This window comes from Gouania willdenowi, chromosome 9 (genome assembly GCF_900634775.1).
Source record: "Gouania willdenowi chromosome 9, fGouWil2.1, whole genome shotgun sequence".
NCBI classification, from domain to species: domain Eukaryota; kingdom Metazoa; phylum Chordata; class Actinopteri; order Blenniiformes; family Gobiesocidae; genus Gouania; species Gouania willdenowi.
In genome coordinates, this window is record NC_041052.1 from 17,825,495 (window position 1) to 17,845,901 (window position 20,407).

Consider the following 20,407-nt stretch of genomic DNA (forward strand, 5'->3'; position numbering starts at 1 on the left):
TACAACAGCAGCAGATTTTTTTCCATTAGTAATTACACGATTGCAATTATCAATGACCCCAACCTTGATACATAATGTGGCTTTTTTACCCAAACAAGGAATGTTATTTGGACATTACCTGGATGATAAGATGTTTGGTGTATTGTAAGACGTCATGGTAGTGTTTGGCTGTTGCTGGGTTCACTGCTGTCAGTTTGGCGGTAGGAAGGAGCAGCGCAGCAAGGGTCTGCTCATGATCGCCTGAGTTAAGGGCTTCATTGATTTCAGCGATAGCCATGATGCCTGGAAGATGACAAGTGGGCAGGAATTCAAAACAAGATCAGGAAATCTTTTTCCAAAATTAAAACTAGGTTAAAAACAACCCAAAAGTATTGAATCGCTTCATGTTACGCTGCGCTTTTTCTTACGCTCATGCTCTTCTTGGACCTGGATATTGACGGCGTCGATGCACTTTTGTACATCATTCCAAGTGAGAAACTCGTGTCCTTTGGCAAGTGCCTCGGCACGTTCATTCATTAGCACGTCAGCATACCTTCAAAAGAGTTGAATAAAGGGTTTGTGAATTGATTGAAGAAAAGAGAACAACAGTAGACGTACAAAACTCTTTACTATAATTCAACTTCTGGGACAAAAGTATGACTAAAAATGGCAAAATGAATAGTTTAATAAATTAATTGCGATCCTTGTACAGTAGATACAGTCCTAATTAATTACAGCATCATGCTCTAGTCTGCCAATTAGAGCTGTAAAAAACTACACTTTTTGTACACACAAGAAATACAATTAACTGGAACAACCACCTGAGTTACCATATTTTAACAGTAAGATGTTAAAACCAGCATTTATTGCTAATATCTGGGTTCTACTGCAGACTTAATATTAGACCACAGCTCTGGGTGTGACACAGAGGAAAGAGCCAAGCAGCTTGGAGGTAACTGTGTCACTTCCTGTGAGCACTAACTTCGCTTACTGAATAAAATCTCAGAAATACATTGTTGGACTGATTTATTTCCCTTAATTTGAATGATTATCTGTGTTTTCTCAGCAGATTTACCTGTTGAGGTTATCTTGATCTATGTTGGTGAAGCCCAGAGGAGAGTCTGTAAGTTGTTCGATCACAGCCTGAGGGTCTTTGGTGTCCAGCACCTCATTTAGCACAGCAACAGCAGAAAGCATTTCCACTGCTACACTCAGCTCCTCGTGGCCCAAACCAGACTGAAAAACAACAAGTGCTTGATGGTAAAAATCAGCATGGAGCAGAATTATCAACATCACATTATTCAAACGTAGCAAACGACTGCCTGAATGGGAAAAAGAGCCGACACAGTCAGAATGACACTAGGATACAGTATGTGAACAATGCATGATTTACATGTGGGTGATGTCATACAGCCTCAGCTACAGTGCAGCAGTTAGATATCACCTGGGAATAGATCAATTGGTGGAAATTTGGAGTAATTTTCACTATTGAGGATGAATGTGCAAGAAAAAAACAAGGCCTTGAGGTGACAAAGACGAGCTCTAGTAAGTAAGTGACAATTAACAATAGAGTGTCCACACCTGGTATAGATTCTAAACATGGGAACTCACCCGGCCCGCTTGGAGCTGCAAACTGAAGAGCTCCATCTGGTAGAGGTTTGCAGCAGTGGGGTAGACGATTGGCAGCTGGGCTTCAGGATTCATCAGCTCCTCAGTTGTCTCTGCAGCATTTCCCAAACGTATACATGTGTTGATCCTCGCCACTGCCTCAAGCTCTGTTGGAGCAAAACATCTTAGTAAATCCACATAAAAAAATGAATATGTAAAATTTAGAAAGAAAATAAAAACAAATTCAATGTGTTAATTTGAAATACCTAAATAGTATTTGTCTGGTTTTTTTGAACAGGCAAAAATTTTAATATCTCATTAGTAGGAAAAAAACCCCAAAAAGATGGAACTTTAGGTGCCGTAGTTTTTTTTAATTTAACTTACAAACGTCGAAAATAAGAATAGTGGTTATGACAGATATTATGGTCTTAAGTCATACTTTTATATGTGGACTTTAACTTTTTGTTAATTGTAAACATTTTAATGGATGTTAAAAACACAAACAAAAGTTCCTTTCCAGGGACATTAAGGTGGGGTGGAGCAGGGAGGGGCATGTTTGGCTCCTTAAAATGGGTGTGTGTGTGTGTGTGTTTGTTTCATTTTATCCATATTAAGCTCACTGTATTGAAATTCTATTTACACATTTAAAAAAAAAAAAAATTATGTTGGATTATATAAAGGACTTAATGTATTAAAGGCATTAGTACCTGATGTGCAACCCAAACAAAATTACCCTACAAACAAGTTTAATGAATGTAATTTCGAGGCATTATAGAAGAAGCTCACTTCGTTTATCTGCCTCAGCAAAGTCATTGCAGGTACTAACAATCCTCTGGATCTCTTTTTGGTCCAGAAGCACTGTCCTCCCTCCATCCTGCACAATAAGGATCAGAGTTAGACAGAAAAACATAACATTCATAAAAAAATAAGATAAATCTGTGTTAAATAGCTGAGGAAGCTCGTTCAGACACTCCTGGCGGCTATGTAAAGCGACAGTTTAGTTTATCAAGCAATATACAATACTGTTCAGCAAATGAAAAATGCCCAACAAAACTCAGAAATAATCAACTCACATCATGTAAAAATGCACCCAAAAAAAAACAACGCCTATACCTTACTCAATAGTAAATATACAGTGAATCACTTTACCTTAGATTTCTGTTGGCAGAAGGTGGTAAAATGTTCTAGGTACCAGTGGGAGTTTGAATCCTGAACAGCCAACAAAGCCAGAGCTTTGAGTCTAAGTGCAATTAGAAGAGCTTCTTTATCCTGGGCTGACACCGCCTGATTCACCTGCTTCACTGCAGCTTGTACTGGAAACAAACAGGCCAAGACAAACTGAAAGGTTTGCATAAAAATATAGGGGTGTGACGAGATCTCCTATCACGAGATTAAACTCGACGAGATTTCTCATCAAATCTGTCTAGCAAGATTTGTAATTTTTTTTTTGTGAGCTATCCAAACTTCTAATTGTGGCCTGTGGGGGCAGTAATGCGCCTTTACCACGTTTAGCCTGACAGAACCTAAAGCAGGAGAAGGAAAGAAGAAGAGGAGGAGTACATTTTTGTTCCAATTTGTGGAAGAAGTAGTTTATTAACAGTTAAAAGAACATGTCTGTGTAGTTGCAGCATGTTTTTAATGACATACTTGGTCAGGCTGTGTTTGCACTATTTGCACTCTGTATTGACAGAGTAGAACTTTAATTTGGTTTTACATATATAATATATAATATTGTTTGCACTTGAAAAAAAGAAAGAAATATATAATTTTATTTTAACTTTTATAAATTTTAGTTTTAGTTTCAATTTGTGGAAGAAGAAGTTTATTAAAAGCTCATGCTTACAAGAGTTATAATAAAACATTTAAAAATGCATGTGCAACTCGGTTAAATAAAAGTCTGTTGGTCCAGTCGTATATTTTGTCATTGTAGTTTTCTTAAAATCTCGTCTCGTTCTCATGAACCCAATACTGTGTCTCGTCTCGTGAGCTGAGTGTATCGTCACACCCCTAATAAAAATTACAAACTACTTTTTTACTACAAGCAAGTATATTTATTTATATTTGTGTCTGAAGTGATGAGTTTCTGCTAGGAAAAGCCATATGAACATATAAGCCATCATCATCATCATTATCAAAAGTGCTTACTGTTCACAAAATCAATGCAGCTCTGGATTTCCTGTTGAGTCAGCAGCTCTTCATAAACGTCTCTTTCTTCTGTAGCTATTGATGACCGCTAAACACAAGCAAATGAACCACATATACAATCATGTTTTAAATGGATTTAGGCAATTAATTTTTCGAATGTTTTGTTCTTCCTTTCTTTCTCCGTCAGCATCCGTCAGCACCGGCGTGTCTGTGAAAGTTGTGTGGGTCATATTAGTACAGTATTAGTAAATAGAATGGGAGGCAAGATGCCTGATGCTTTCTGATGAATGCAGCTGACACTGCAGTTACAGGAATGTGCTGGCTCGGCCTGTGGTGTGCGTCAGTGCAGAGGAGTTCACACGGTGTCAAACAATAAGGGAGGCTGGGGCAGTTGGACACAGTGAATGTTAATTAAGTTTTCATATTTCAAATTAATGAGAATACAATATTTTTTTTATCTCAGAAAACAAAAGGTATTTGTGCTTTTTCTTCGTTTCTTTAAAGCCGACTTGTTCCTGGATTTCTCATGGAACCGCGTCACATATACTAGTGCAAAAACAGGTAACTGGCAAAACGTAAAATTTAGGAAAAAGGATGTGAGCAATGAATGTTTTTCGACAAGTGGCCTAGAATTTAAGTCTACCTGCTTATCTAATGGTAATCAAATTGAAATTAGTCAAAATTAACACAAAAAAAGTAAATTAAATTCAGATTCATGCAGACTTTGAGAACTCAACATCTTGCATACATAATGAATTCACACATATGACCACATAATTTTCAATAGTTCATAATTTAACACTTAATGGCACTCATTTATCAACCATTCGTACGGTGCGTTCGACCAAATCCAAGCAAGCTTCGGTATTTATTAATTCGTACGTGATCGTACGCTACAATCAGATCTCACTTCAGGTCTGACCTCATGTACGCAAACCTGAGTTGTGTGGATTTGTGCTGCAGCACAGGAAAATTGGACCGACTCGTCCACTTTTTGTTGACCAAAATGTAAAATACTGTCTTGATCAAATAGCAGGGATTTACGCTTTTAGGCTGTGGAAGAGTAACATTTCATTTAAACCATCATCTGCCGTTATTGAGAACTTAATTCAACCGACTCCGTTCCATTATTATCTTCCACAGACTGTTTAAAATTAGCTTCTTAAATTCCATTTTTCACACTACTGTAAATAAAATCTTGGTTTTTCCTCACCTCAGCTGTGAGGATGCTGATATTCATCTCAGAAACATTTATTTCCTTGACAGTGTTTGTATTCCTCAGTGGGCGGGGCCTCCGAAACAGGAATATTTGAGGGTGTAACATGTTCATGACGATCAAATTCAGCCCCGCATTTAACAACACCCGATCATTTGTACGCTGGGATTGGTTAAATACCGATGCTTCATAAACCCCACGTTGGTCCTGTCGTACGACCAGATGTGCACTCACCCGTTTTCACGCATTGTTGATAAATGAGGGCCATTGTGTTTTATTAGGATTGGCCTAAAGCTTTGCTGTTAACTAATATGATAGAAAGAAAGTGAGCTTCTCACCCTCCCACAGCATTGATCCTGTTTACGAGCTTTGGCCTGTCTCAGTGTGTCCTGGTAATCCTGAGCCAAAGCTTCCTGGATGTTTCTGAGCATTGCATTGGGATTGTTTAGGGCTCCCACAGTCACAGCTGTCTGGCCTCTGTCCACTGCCTCATTGATTGCAATAACAGCTGCATGCACTAAAACAAATAAAAAGAGAGAAAATGTTAAAAAACATCAAATGTTATCTCTGGAGTTTTAAAAACAACATCATCGTCATCACGAAAGTGTAGATATCTTACAGGCAGCTTCGTCCACTGACAGCTCATTTGCCAGGATACCACCAATTTTACTGAAAGCTGGCATTTGTATGCCGTACTTGTCCAGTTCACTCCTCATGTTACTGATCTCCTCCTCTGGAAGAAAAATATGGATTTAGGACTGGAAAATCAGCTGAGAGAGAAGTTTGGCAACATATTTATTTGAAATTCATCTAAAACAGCTACGCTAGGGAACGTTTACATTGTTTTTTTAAACCAAAAAGGCTGAAAAGTTGTTCTAAAAATCTTGGTGAACCACAGACCTATTAGATCTAGACTAGATAGATCACAGACCATTAGATCGCAAAAATTAGCACGCCTTTCCAGTGTTCTAGTGCAACAGAGGTCTGACAGTGTGCCATGGCTAACAGCAAAAACGTGGCACAGGGAATGCTAGGTGTGTCCTTCACTTATCTATCATATTGCATCGTACAATGGCGCAGTTGCCTTTGACACCCATTTTGCAATATTTTTTAAATAACAATGCACCAGTTATTCAAGGTAACAATGTAAATAATTAAGTGCTACCATGTTTAAAATATAGGATTATCACATTACAATTTCAATTAAGAGACACTTTTATCCAAAGTCATGTACAACACATTGTGTTAGGAATAAGGGACTTGCTAAACGTCCCATAGTAATAGCGAAGGTTTGGATTTTAAACATTAAAATAAAATAGGCCATACTGTATTTCCAAAACAGTTAAATTATTTAATGACTTTCTAAGACTGGAAAATAGTTTTTTCAAATTCCATAACTTTTCCAGGAATTTCATGACCGTGGGGTCCTTGATTGTTTTGCTGCAGAATACATTTGGGGCCAATCATCTGCTTTTACAATTTTGCATTGCAAAACAAAACAAAAAAATCACAAATTACATTTTTTTTAATTCCCCAACATCTACTATGCATCACTGTTCTTAAAATGGATTTAATCTACTGCTCTCCAGAGTTCGCAGGGTTCCAAAAAAATATTCTGCTCTTTCATCACTTCCCCACTTTCATAATCTCCTCTTGTCATTTTGTTAATCAAAGTTACAAAACAGTGTTTTTACATTTAATTTTAATTTCAAAGAATAATAAAATAACAATAAAGTGCTACATTTAAACACACAATAAAACTACACAATATTTAACACTTAAAAGCTTTCCTAAAGAAAGCTCAAACCCATAATATGTGTTAGTGTTACCAGTGAAAGCCACTTTTCCCAGCAGGTCCTGGATCTGTGGTGCAATTCCAAGTTTATACAAGTACAAGCTGAAAAAGAAGCAGGAAGAGTGCACAGATTTAGGAAACAAAAAAAATAATAATAAAAAAAGAAATAGATCGATAAAGCAGAATGTCACGCTGAATACATTTGTGTGTGTCCCTTGAGTACCACTAGGGGGTGGTAACATAGTACAAATTCAACACCCACAAAAAAAAAAAAAAAAAAGTCCAACAGGTGACTGGAAAGTTCATGAAACTTTCATCTTGCTGTGGGTATCTGATAAGTGGTCATGAAATATTGATGTGAAAGGACTGTCTGGCAGTAGCAGAGCTCTGAATGGAGCAGCTGTGCTGGCTGCTGCTTGTTGTGCCCTTTGGTCACAGCGTTTATGTCAACAACAGTCATGCTCTGTCCTTTGGACACATTGGACGCAGAAGCTTGGAGCGACTGTCTAAAAAACACCTTAAAATAGGGGCAGCTGACTCACACACAGTAATAACTAACCGAGGAAAATGAAGGCGACTGATTAACACTGTGACACTGTGGTCACAGTCAGCTGACTAAACTACGTCACTCCAAAATATTATAAAAGAAGATTGAACCGTTATATCTTCATTACCATTTTTATTTCTTTTTTAGCTCATTGCAAAAGTTTGTAAAGTTGATTATCTTCAACCATTTTCCATTGTTTGAAACGTTTAAAGCTTTTAATTATGTCCCTGTGTGTTTGCTACTGCGGTAAGAAAACTATTCACCTACACCTCATGGGACAAGCAGGAAGCAAGTGTGTGTGTGTGCGTGTGTGTGTGCGCGTGTATGGGGAGGAAGGAAACCAAGTCTCTGAGGAACCAATTGAAAAATAACGACAGAGAAACCTATCGGGGAGGTCCACATGACCACTCCCCAAATCTGTGTTTGTCTGCCTGGGTGAAGAAAGCAGATAAAACTTCACACCTCAGTTACTTCAAAGCCTTCTGATGTTGAGTGAGTGAGGAAAGGAGACGTGAGGCCACAAACTATGGGTTTTGGATTACCAACCATGCTGACACTGTAAAAAGAATGAATCTCCTTCATTAGCATTTGATGGTGCAAGTTTTCCTCCCATAGTCAAAAACACATATTTGTTTATATGAGCATAAATTGTCTCTTCAATGAGTAAATGTCTCTGTGATGAACTGGTGACCTTTCCGAGTAAAATGGAAGTGACACCACCAGCGACAGGCTTTACACAACCTCTACATTTCAATTCAATCTATAAAACAAAAAAAAAAAAAAAAAAAGTCACCTACATCTACAGGGACTGTTACTAGACCTCAGCCTTTGGATAATCCAACAAAAGTGGTTCAGCTTGCTGGTTTATGTGTCTTTCCTTTTAAGTAAATCAAGCCACACAAAGGCGTGTCACATTTGGAAGAAAGCCACATGGCACCCAACAGGTGCACAAAGAAACACTGATAAAGGAAAAAAAAAACAACAACTTTCAGCCTGGATGGAAAAATGCAATAAGCAAGTCTCACCTCAATGCGTGAATGCAGTAAACCACCTTGGGCATGTTTTTGCGATCGTACACGTCCGTAGTTTCAGGAAAAAATATCTGAAAGTGTAGAACACGGTGGAAGTCGCTTAATCACCAATGTTTCATCATTCTGCTGCTTGTAATAAAGTGTGTAGGAACATGCCATAAAAAATATACATTGTATATTGCTAAACGACAACTCTGCAATACACGTTTAAAACTTCTTCATTATTATAGGAATTCTAACGCTGCAATAATTAGTCAATAAATCAATAAGTCACACACAAATAATCCATAACGGTTTCATGAAAAACATCGGCTGGGTTCGAAATTGCATATTAACGTACCATACACTACTCACTCAATGAGTATATACTGGGTTAGACGTTAGCGTTTAAAGGCAGATTTCAAACAGCTGTCAAAAATTCAGTTATTAAGACAAAAATCCCAAAACACACAATTAGACAGCCTGGAGATGTTAATCATTTGTTTTTAACAATGATTTATTGGCTCCATAAGTGAAAGAGTGATGCTTAATTGTTAGTGGTACCACAAGAGCAGAATTCAAAATGTTATAAATAAAACTCAGTTTTTAAGGTAAAATCCAGATTTTTTCCAAACATCATCATTTTTTAAATGAACAATGAAATAGTATTTAGCAATAATTTGCATATGCATGTGTTTACAATTCCATTTACGGTCTCACGTTTTGATGCACCGTAGGATCAATCTGTGTGGGTCATTTGTGTGGGACAGTTTAAAGATGTTCTGGAACAAGTTTGGTGTCAACTGAGCAAAAACTGTGGAAGGACATGGATTTAACAAGTTTAACAGTTTTTGAAAATAAAATAACAGAACCCAGAGTAATAGAGTTTGCAATAGGTTTAAATGTACCAAAGTTTCTTCAGTGTTGTGGCAACATTTTAGTGAAAGTTGTAAATCTGCAGCACATATGGTTGATTTGTTGTGAATTTTCTAAAGTTTAAACTTTTCGCTAGCTGTGGCGTCACCTTTAAGAATAGTGACCTGTTTTTGCAGTTGAGACAATCTGGCATGAGACTGGACCTTCCTGAACTTAACATGAAACTGAAGTAATTTATTATATAGCAGTGATTCTCAACTGGTGAGTTGGGACCCAAAAGTGGGTCACGGACCTGTATTGGGTGGTCGTGGACAGCTGGTCAAAAATAAACAAATAAATGCTTAATGTCTCTCATGTTGGACTTTTCTTTTGATAGGCATGCTGTGAAATGCATGTTGCAATGGAAAATATATAGATTTATGGTTTTTTTTGTTTTTTTAAAGTATATATGTGTGTGTTTTCAACAGCTGTTTTTGAAAACCTTATTCTGTGGGTCGCGATTTAATGACCGTGGCAAAACGTGGGTCCCAGGGTGAGACCAGTTGAGAACCCCTGATATATAATATATATGCTATACTGTCATTGTTGCTTAATCCTGGAAGTATGTTTTTCAATAGAAAAACTGAGAACATTTCCTGTTTTTTTTTTAAAAAGCTAAGGAACAGGCTAATCCAAAGTCTAAAAAACTATAATAAAAAAAAAAACAAGTACCATTTATTTCTCATTCACACACATTTCTGCTTTTCCTTTTCCCACTTTCCTTTGTTTTACAGACTCTGCCTAAAAAAACGCTTTCATGAGTCTTTCTTCCATAGCAGCATATACTGTACATGTTGGTAGGAACTCCTAATATGCATTATTTGAACTTAATTCATGACCTAAATTAGAAAATCAAATAAAAACCTAATCCTGAATGTTCCTCACCTTTGGAAGGCCCACTGACTCCATTGCTCGGAGCCATTGCACGGTGTTGTCAGTGTGTCTGAAGTGCAGCCCTTTGCTCTGCAGAAAAAAAAAACAGCTGCTCAGACAATGCATTGGAATTATATGAGTAACGGGAAATGCAAAGATATGTTTAAAAATAAGCTTTGTGTTTAAATTTGGATATCATCCAATAGGTATTGTTTGAAGCATGAACAGTGTTTACAAAAAAAACCCCAACGCTCTTTGTAGTGAAACAGCTGCATGACACAGTGAGAGCCCAACTTTGACTTCCAACATCTTTCTTTACTGAATTTACAATTATTCAAACAATCGAGAGGTGTGGAAACTTCCTTCCTGTATGTTAAGAAGTAACGATGACAAATCCAAAAAAGATGGTCACTGTATGATGCTAATGTTTACCTTGTAACGAGCCTGATCTCTGTCATAGATCCTTTTGATGGAAACCATTTTGGGGGCAAAAAAATGGGCGAGTTTTCCAAGATAGACCCCATTCCGAAGTCCCTCTTCGAGCTCTGTGGTAGGCGGCAAGTCCTCGTCTAAGCAGGCCTCCATCCACCTGAAAATTCACCAACAAATAAAAGAAGGCATCAGAGACTAGGTATGACAAAATGGACAAAAATTCATTTTTCAAAAAATGTTCTCAAAATGGCGATATACAATATAAATCTCGATAGATTTAATTTAAATTAAGTCTTACCAGAAAGACAAAAAAGGGGTAAATTTGCTGATGAAAAATGCCACACAGGCTAAAATAACAAACTTGTGTGTGTATCACAAACATGGGCAACTAGCAGCCCCAAAATGACAGCAAAATATACACAAAATTACAACAAAAACACAAATTAATAGAGAAATACAGAAAAGAACAACACAAATACTTAACAGGACGAGAAGATACACAGAAAGAGAAAAAATTCACAATGGGAAAACAAAATACATAAAACAACAACAAAAAAACACCCAAAAAATCTACAAAAACATACAAATAAACAGAGAAATACACAAAAGAACAAAAATACAAAAAAGGAAACAAAAGGAGAAAAAATACACAATGGGACAACAACATACATACCAAAAAAAGACACAAAACGACTCAGAAAGACATCCAAAATTACCGAAAAACACACAAAACAACAACAAAAATACATAGGCCAACAAAATACACAAGAGGAGGAAAATTTTCACAATGGCACTGGGACATTTATCAACAAACAGCCACGCAATATTTGCTACTTCTGCCTTTTTTCTCCGGTAAGGGACAGCACGTGTGAGTGAGTTCTGTAGTGTGGCCTGTTTAGGGGAAGGTCTGGGTTAGGACGCACTCAGTAATCATAGAACTGAGATTTTTATGTTGTTCTGAGAAATAATGAAAGCAGCGATATCTAAAACGAGTATTTTAATACAAAATGAGCTAAAATAGAAAACTCAACATATCTTGAATCTTGATATATTACCCAGGCCTACATGAGACACTTCACACATTTTCATCAATCATATTTGTCTAAAGACTTTTTTTTGCAGAGCCAGCAAACCCCAGGAGGTAATATTAGGATAGACATACTGGTACTTGGAAAACTCAAATTGATGAATACATGATTACACAACTATGACTAATACACACGGTCAGTCTGGGCTCAACTGAGCAAAGATATTCATAGAAGGTGTTTAATCAACAGGTAAGATTGCCTTTTTCTTGCCCTTTTTTGTCCGTTTTATTAAAACAAAGAAAATGTACATGTTTTTGCTCAAACAGTGAGTGGGTGATTCTTGCTCTCCATTACACAACCCAGCAAAACCCAGCATTTCAAAATAAACGTGCAAAAATTAAACCACAAAGTAAAAATCTTAGTGTGCGTGAACAAGACTTGGATTCACTGACTCCAAACACACAGCATTCATTCATTCTGCTCATTGAGATCAAAGCTGAAATAATTTGCTAAAGGGTAAAAAAAAAAAAAAAACAGATAAAAATAAAAAAAGAGAGATCATACACTTTTACAGAAATCAGTGGCGTCAGTGCTGAAGTCAGATAATTAGGGAAAAGCTGTGCAGATGATTTGTAATCACCGTTTGTTACCAGTTACAGTTGCTGTCACGCTGTTTTATAGGAAATGAGTCCTTTTGTTTGCAAAGTTTAAAGAAGGTCAAATCATTGTACTGTCATTAGAAAAAATAAATAAAAATACAAACACCCGCCTTCTTCTTAACTCACTGTCTATAGTCACAGTAGGACATTGGATCTTGACTCAGTTTAAGCATGGCACACCTGGGACACGTCTTAGGTGAAAAAAGGACGGCTGATGACGTCAATGAACCCTAAAATTAGAAACCACACATAACTGGAGATAACCACCACCCCAAAAGGGGAAGTTACAACCCTTAACAATCAAAGCTATTGCAAAAAACTTCAATCCTAAATTTAGGAACAAAATCTACAGCAAAAACACAAGTATTTCCACCATTTTCAATGCGATGATATGTGTGTTTTTCAGCTTAGGGATCCATGAGATCAGTTACTTAGACTTGCTGCCTGCCTCCACGTAGATCCTCCCACATGCATGCTGAGGACGCCTTGTTGGTATAAATTAATTCCATGGGGGTGCTTAAAGGTTCCCTCACTGCACAATATGTGTCAGCACATTCAGAATAAAACACAACACAGCACGAGCCTGATGAGGAGCACACGTCAGGGCTCCTGATGGAAAAAGCCAAAGCGTAAATCATCAGTTCCAAATGATCTGAACAGTGCACGAGAAAAAAAACAAAAAAAAAAACACTGGCACGATTTGAAAGATCTAAAATCTACAAAAAAAAAAGTCAGTATTTCAGCTAACATTAGGCGTTAGGGTAGATAATATGAATCAAAGGCATTCACATGGATGTAAATGATATCTCAAATACACAAGAATAATTACATAATCTGATGATGTAATGAATGTGAAATGTTTCTGCCCTGTTTTTCTTCATATTTGAATTGACATATGTATACATATATTGCATTTGTTGATTTTGTATACGTGAATGGTGAAGATCTTTAGCTGTAACTCTTATATTCATGCATTTTGCATTGTTGATTGACTGATTGTATTGTATTTAGGAACTTTAAGCCTTGTGAATAATGTTTGTTTTGTGACCTGCCAAGGGACAACAGATGCAAATTAGCATTTTTGCTAACTCTGGCGCATTTACAATATGTCATTTTTTTTTTTTTTTTTCATTTGTTCATCAATGTGCGCTGTCCTTTTAAAATAAATGAAGAAAAAAAAATACAAGCAACATATCTATATCTGCATGCATTTGTTATTCTTACGTCTGTTCTGGACAAACCCTACAACACCAGGCATTTGGAAAAACAGTGGCTGAGGCCAACAACACCTTCACGGTTCAGATCACAATCATCATCAATCTTTACATGGTCCAAAGAAAGTATATGTTATGAGGACAAAGGTGAGGGTTCAAATCCCCAAAGAAACATCCTCCTGTGCCACATGGCTTCCTGCTCTTAAAACAAAGAATGACGAGCTCATGTCTTGAAGCGGAGCAGGGCTGCACCCCTGTTTACTCCCCTGCAAAGAAGGCCTTCCTGTTATTGTCCACACTGTGCCCAGTTCAGCTAAAAACAAAACACGGCTTTCTGTGTAAATCTTTTTTTTTTCCTCTGAACACATCTGAAGTGAACTTCCCCAGTTTCCTTTAAGCTCAACACTGAGCTTGTGTAACGTTACAAAGCTCTGCGTCATAAAGCTTAATCCAACTGGTCATGTGATTGGGCTCGGCGTGAAGCATGATGTCACTGATAGACCAAAGAGCTGCAACATATTAGTATGAGAGAGCCATGATCATTAGGTAGATAATTTGCATACTATGGCTGTGTTTGAAATCACATACTAACCTACTACACACTCAATGAGTATACTGTATGTACACTGTCTACTATATGTTATTAGTATGATTAGGATGATGAGCGTTCCCACTGAAGTATACTTCCAAGTTTCCCAAGAGGCATTTCGAACCTATGACGACAAAAACCTGAAGCACACTGAGGCTAAAGATCTTCGTTGAGTAGAATATCAACATGTGCTCATTTCATTCATAAAACACGCAGAGACACATTTCATGCCGACATTTTGGAGATTTTCAGAGAGCCGCCATTGTGCTACTGACTAAACTTAAAAAACAAGAGCCATATTTACTAAAGCCTTAAAAACTAATGGAAGACAAGAAGAGACGCTTTTATTTTGAAAAGGGGATGTTTGATTTTTAGCTTGAAGCTAGTTCCAGGACGATTTTACATTCCGCTCGCAATGCCTCATGGGCCGGTTGAGTATGACTAGTGTGCCCACCGTGCATGCTTCAAAAATGACCCGATAAAGTAAACACCGGGTATTTCTCACATACTCAATCTTTCCATACTATCTACGCTACATACTCATTTTGATGAGTAGTATGAGTAGTACGTAAGTAAGTCATTTTGAACACAGCCTAGGACCAAGCTGTAGCACTCAAATTTAGCATTGTGCTAACAACTATGATAATTATAGGCCTAAACCCTAAACATTGAATAGGAGAGACACAGAAGAGATGCTCTAAATATTTCCAGGTGTAAAATATCCCAACATCTGCTGAATGCATTTTCACACTAAGATGCTGATACTTTACTCCATTTACAATTCAATCAATAGACTTAGACTTAATAATGTATATCTTCAAGGATGATGATGATTTTTATTTGGCCGAGCTACTGGACTCAAAAACGCCACTCACTTCATTCTTCTTCTTGTGTACACTCGTTAAAATAGCCACTCCTCTGTTATTCGTGAACGAATCGGACCGATATTTGGTAGGTATAATGTATGGATGTGCACGCATCGACACTCCTAAGGGCCCCAAAAGAAAAAAAAAAGAAAGTCAATTTCTCATTTATTTGTAAGTCAAATATTACGACGGTTGGTGGGACCAAATCATTGGCACATACCAATAAACAAATGGGGCTCATTACCCCATATGTGACATGGGGGCACCAGGGGGTCCCCGGGGGCCCCATTTTTCAAATGAATATTCCTCCATTGGTTCACGTTAGATTGGAATGCAGTTTGGTATGAATACTCTATGAATTAATATGATGACATGCTCTGAGCCCTATTTTTTTTAAATGGGGCTTGGGGGCCCACCCCCCCAATTTCCAGTAATTTCAAAATTTATGGGAACATAGTCGTGTGATATATCGTTTCAAAGCCAATTCAACGTACATTAAGATTTTACACACAATTTGATTTGTTTTACTCGGTTGAACCGAGTCACTGGACTGAATTCTCAGGAACATGATATGCGCTGTTCGGCGCGGAGACTTCATCAGAACTTATGCTAGATTCCTCTTGTGTGTTGATTTCAAAGATACACTGATTGTATGATGCTGAACTAACTCAATTTAACACAGTACTGTACAAGGAGAATTATTGTGTAACTCGTGTGTACTGTGGTGTTGTCTGCTCATGTTTACCTTTCAGCTGTGACTGCTGAATCCAGGGATCACAGCCTAATCCCGCATGGTTCATTAGAGGTCGAGCTAAATCTTAATCTAATGTTAGAGTCAGTGCATGAGTCTGTGAGACAGTTCACTTTCAAAGTTGACAGCAGTGCCCCCCCACCCCCAGCTGAAATAAAAGCAAATGTAGTCGGAAACGTCACGTGGCCATTTTTAGCTCAACAGTAACTGTATTTGTGGACCTTAAAGAGTCCCCCAACCCCCAATTAATGATTCACCACCACATAGTTAAACAACAGAGGTGTCAGGGTGGAGGTGTGGCCCGTTTATGAATATTAAATAATAACCAGTACCTCTCGCGTGGCCCGCCACGCGGACGGGCCCGGCTCACACTGGACAGGCCTCCTACATGTTCACTTCACCCCACTCCCAGCTGGTCTGGCTCACTCAGAAAATGCACCACACACCAATACCCAACCCTTGGGGGGCTGGATGGTGGGGCTGGGGGTGGAGGGGGCCGCCACCTGTGTTACTATGTAGTGGCATGGGGGCGGCCCTCCCACCTCTAGTTGCCCTACTAATCCCTCCAATTTTAATCGCATCTCAACATGTCACCCCCCGGAGGGTGTATCATCATTTACACCCTCCGGCCTATTACACCACATACACATAAATCCACAGAGGCTGGAGGGGGAGCACCGCTCCCCTCCATCCCCCTTCTTTTAATTACACCCCATACATTCACCAAACACACACATTCACACAGGGGATCGGGAAGTGCCTCTCCATTGGGGAATGGAGAGGCACCATAACAGGGTGGTGGGTTGGTACACATATTTGGGCCTCTCCGGTGGGGGCCGGGCCCCTCTGTTGGTGGCTGGGCCACTGCATAGAGTAAAAGCACATCAAGATGGTGCGGTCGGGCGTGGCGGTGGGTCTCGGGGGGGCTTTGCCGGGGTCTCTCCTTGCGGGGTCTTTCCGGGCTGTGTCGGCCGGGTGGGGCGCGGGGGTGCCTCTCCCCCTTGGGTGTGGCTTGGTGCTTGCTTTGTCTCCTGGTGGCCTTGGGGGCGGGCCCCGCGGTGTGCGGGCCCGGGGCGGCCTGCCTCGCCGGTTTGGGGGGTGGGTGTGCTGGGGGGGTGCTGGTGTCCTCACCGGGGTTGGGGCAGGGTTGTTTGGCGCCTCGGGATGATGCTGTTTACTGGGGGGGCGGCGTTAGCTGTTCCGATGGTTGAGGTTGCTTTCGGCCGCCTGGTGGGTATGTCCTGCCATCTGCGGACTGGTGGGTGGGTCCGGGGCATCTTTGGCTGGGGGCTGCTGTCCCGCGCTGGATGTGTGCCGTTGGGGTGCCTCCGTCCCCGCGGTGGGGGTCGCCGGTTGCTCGCGGGCCGGCGGGGGGCGCTGCCCTGTGACTTGCGCTGTCCGGGGGGCGGCGGGCCCTGGGCTGCTGGCCTTGTGCCGTCTGGGGCTGTGCGGTCCTGCTGGGCTGTGGCCGGGACCTGGGCTGGGGTAGGGGGCGCGTCCCGGGGGGCTTGGCCCGGGGGCTTGCCCTTGGGGGGTCCTGGTCCCTGGGGGTGCTCCTGGGGCCCGGGGTGCTTGGCCGGCTGGCCGGGCCGGTCCTGGCGGGGGTCTTCTGGGGCGGGTGGCGCGTGCCGCGCCCTTGCATACCTTCTGGTGCGGCCCCTGCTTGGGCGGTCCCCCGTGAGGCAGAGTGTCGGGGTTAAATTAGGGGGCCACATCCCGGCGGGGCGGTCTGGCTTGGCCTCTGGAGGGGGCCCTGGCTTTAAAGAACTGAAGCTCGTGGCGCGGGCGGCATCAGCATCTGGGGCGCCCGGGGGGGCTAGGTTGGGGTGCCTGGGGACCGGCGGGGGGACTCCCAGCGGCCCCCTGGTGCCTTATGCGGCTTGGGGTGTGGTCGTTCGCCCTGGGCGGGCTGCTCCTGGTGCTGCATCCATTCCGGGTCCTCCTGGCCTGGGGTCGGGTCCTTGCTGGCTCTGGGCTCACCGGCGGGGGCCCGCCGGCTGCCCGTTCGGCGTGGCTCTGGTCGTCTGCTGGGCGTGGGCTTTGGCTCCTCCGCTGGGGTCTCGGGCGGGGGGCTCTCTGGGCCCTCCCCTCGGGGGGCTGGGCGCGGGGGTGTGGGTGGTGGTGGGGGGGTGGGGGGCTGGGGGGCCTGGGGGTTGGGGGTTGGAGTCGGTGGCGTGGTGCGCTGGGTCCTTGGCTCCTTGGGGGCTTTTCGGGTGTGTATGGGGGGGGCAATGGCAGCCTCTCGGCTTGGGACCTTGGGGGCGTTCGGGGGGCTGCTTGGCCGTGGGGTGGTCGCCGGGGGCCCCTAGATCTCTCGCTCTTTCTGCTGGCCCGACTGCTTCTTCGGGCCCGGGGGCGGCTTATGGGTTTTGCAGTAGCGGCTCTTGGAATCACATTTGTCATGGACGCACTGGCCTCGGGCTGTGGGATAACACTCATACTGGGCTCAACCATAGACACGTTGTTCCCAAATACCTGTTTTATGTAACTTCCACTCACTTCCTCCTCTGCTCACAGCCACCATCATTATTCCTAAGCCGCACACTGGTCACCAGACTGGCTTGATAACACAACAATAAGCACAATATACACAACCACAATTTCACATCACATCACTTGAAACTTATTGATTATTCCCCACCCATTCGTTTTCCTATCTTGTATCCCTCCTCCCTGTTAACTCCCCCCCCCCACCCCCCTCACCCTGGTGTAACACTGCCCTCTCTCTTTTACATCCTCCCTTTAATAAAGTATTTACCCTTCCCTAGGGAGGGCTGGTGATGGTCACAATTATGCAATGAAATAAATTCATTTATTTAATTGCAATAATAAAATATGCATTGCTGTTAAAAGATTGCACTTCTTGTAGTGTTAACCTTCAACAGCATGTGCAAACAAGGTGAAAAAAAAAAAAAAAAACAAAAAAAATAATAATAACCAGTACTCAGTTTAGCATAAGAGCCCGAGTTCACCCTGGCTATCTTGTCACATAAGCAGTTGGAATAGGACACACAAACAGTATTTAGTTAGCTTGTGTGGGTTTGTCAAACAATACTCAACAAATCCAACTTCTAAATCGCAATCAGCCAACAAGGTTCCTACAGCTTCAGTCAGGACTTTTTGATGCCATTTGAAATTCAATTAAAACCAACTTCCCAGTAAACACAATTGAGGGGAAAAAAATCCAAATCAATTACAAAGGGTTACAGTCAATTTTGTCCAGGGTCTACTGTGCAGATGTGCACTGGCGGCCCCCAAAGTATACACACAAATATACACACAAAAAATAAAGAAATCACTCCAAAAACACACAAGATAACTACAAAAATAGCCAGAAATCTATAAAACAACAAATAAAATCCAGTAAGAAAAATCTTAAGTTTACATTTCCCAATGTTGTTGAAAGTCTATACAAGCATGACACGCATCTGCATAGAGTCCCGCAGAGACCACGTCACGGTTTTGTAATTGGTTTCGCTGTTGTGACGTGATGTTACAATAAATAACATAGCTTAAATGTAACAAATGTTACCATTTATTTTTAAATGTGAATTACAATCATAAAATCACACTTAATGTGTGTTAAAATGTAAGACTTTTGATCATTTTATTTGAGATATTTTAATGACAATTAAGGCCTAGTCTTTTAAGACTTTTTAAGGATCCGCAGGAACCCTGAACATAAAGGAGAAATAAAATAACGCTGTGAAATAATATGTGTAAAATGGGTGTGTTATAAGGAGGCATGAGCACACTTCCTCTACAGGAAGTGGTTTGGTGTTTTTAGATTCACTCATTCACCCACACAACACACTTTACAGATTCAAGGTGGAATCATGTAAAAATCTAATCCTCAAAGAAAGCTACAAGCTAGCCACAGTCATTATATGTCATCAGGTTATTCACAAACTACTTTGTTCCCTCGTGTGTGTGTGTGTGTGTGTGTGTGTGTGTGTGTGTGTGTGTGTGTGTGTGTGTGCATGTGCGTGTGTGTGATGCTGCCTCCACTTTCACTACATCATAAAATTTCCAACCACTCCCACTGACAACATTGAGTGCAAACGTAGCCTTTAGATACACACACTCCTCCACAAACATTTGCCAACCACTCAAGCATTATCCCGCCCTGAATGAAAGATCTTCAGTTGTGTAACAACATACAGTTAGTTGTGACAAAGCAAACCTTTGCCTTTAGGCTGAAATTCATGTTTTACCCCCCACGCCTTTACCGTTTGGCCTCCTCAAGGTGACACAGGTACTCGTAGGCAATGTTCTGATATCTCCTCTCATCCATCTCCTCTGCTGATAACCGCTCATCATCCTGAATAGCTGGGGGAAAGCAAATCACATTTTTTTTTTTAAAATAAGCACTTAAAAGAATTACTTAAAAAAAATAATTTAAAAATCAATCAATAACCTAAATTTAAAATAGATGAATACATAAAATGTTCACTGGGTTTTTATAGGTTAAAATGCAAATATAGAAGAAAAACATTATCAAAATGTTTAATTTTTTCATTTATTAATGTACTAGTAATGGAAGTAAACAGTGACAAAAACACATTTTTAACATTAATACGATATGCATTATAAAACAAAACACATTAACCACCTGTTTTTTTTTTTTTTTTTTGTTTACTTAATACTAAATGATATTAACAAACCATGGTAAGAGATACACCAGTGGTTCTCAAACTTTTATGGCTCAAGTACCCTCTTTTTCTTCATTCTGAATCCAAGTACCCCCTTTGTCCGACTACAACATTTTGCTTAGAAAACT

The 20,407-nt window shown here is 40.6% G+C and overlaps 1 protein-coding gene across 1 annotated transcript in view; it reads right to left on the reverse strand.

The window, feature by feature from the left end:
• iqgap2 (IQ motif containing GTPase activating protein 2) overlaps positions 1-20,407 on the reverse strand; it is a 44,700-nt gene that overhangs the window by 19,547 nt on the left and 4,746 nt on the right. Inside the window, exons 2-15 of the mRNA XM_028456547.1 lie at positions 19,857-19,956; positions 10,521-10,677; positions 10,101-10,178; positions 8,316-8,392; positions 6,778-6,845; positions 5,568-5,681; positions 5,287-5,465; positions 3,733-3,820; positions 2,737-2,900; positions 2,374-2,461; positions 1,591-1,754; positions 1,055-1,215; positions 408-532; positions 119-282 (exon numbers count right to left, since the gene is read on the reverse strand). Of these exons, the coding sequence (XP_028312348.1) occupies positions 119-282; positions 408-532; positions 1,055-1,215; positions 1,591-1,754; positions 2,374-2,461; positions 2,737-2,900; positions 3,733-3,820; positions 5,287-5,465; positions 5,568-5,681; positions 6,778-6,845; positions 8,316-8,392; positions 10,101-10,178; positions 10,521-10,677; positions 19,857-19,956 (1,727 nt within the window). The remainder of the gene's footprint in view (positions 1-118; positions 283-407; positions 533-1,054; positions 1,216-1,590; positions 1,755-2,373; positions 2,462-2,736; positions 2,901-3,732; positions 3,821-5,286; positions 5,466-5,567; positions 5,682-6,777; positions 6,846-8,315; positions 8,393-10,100; positions 10,179-10,520; positions 10,678-19,856; positions 19,957-20,407) is intronic.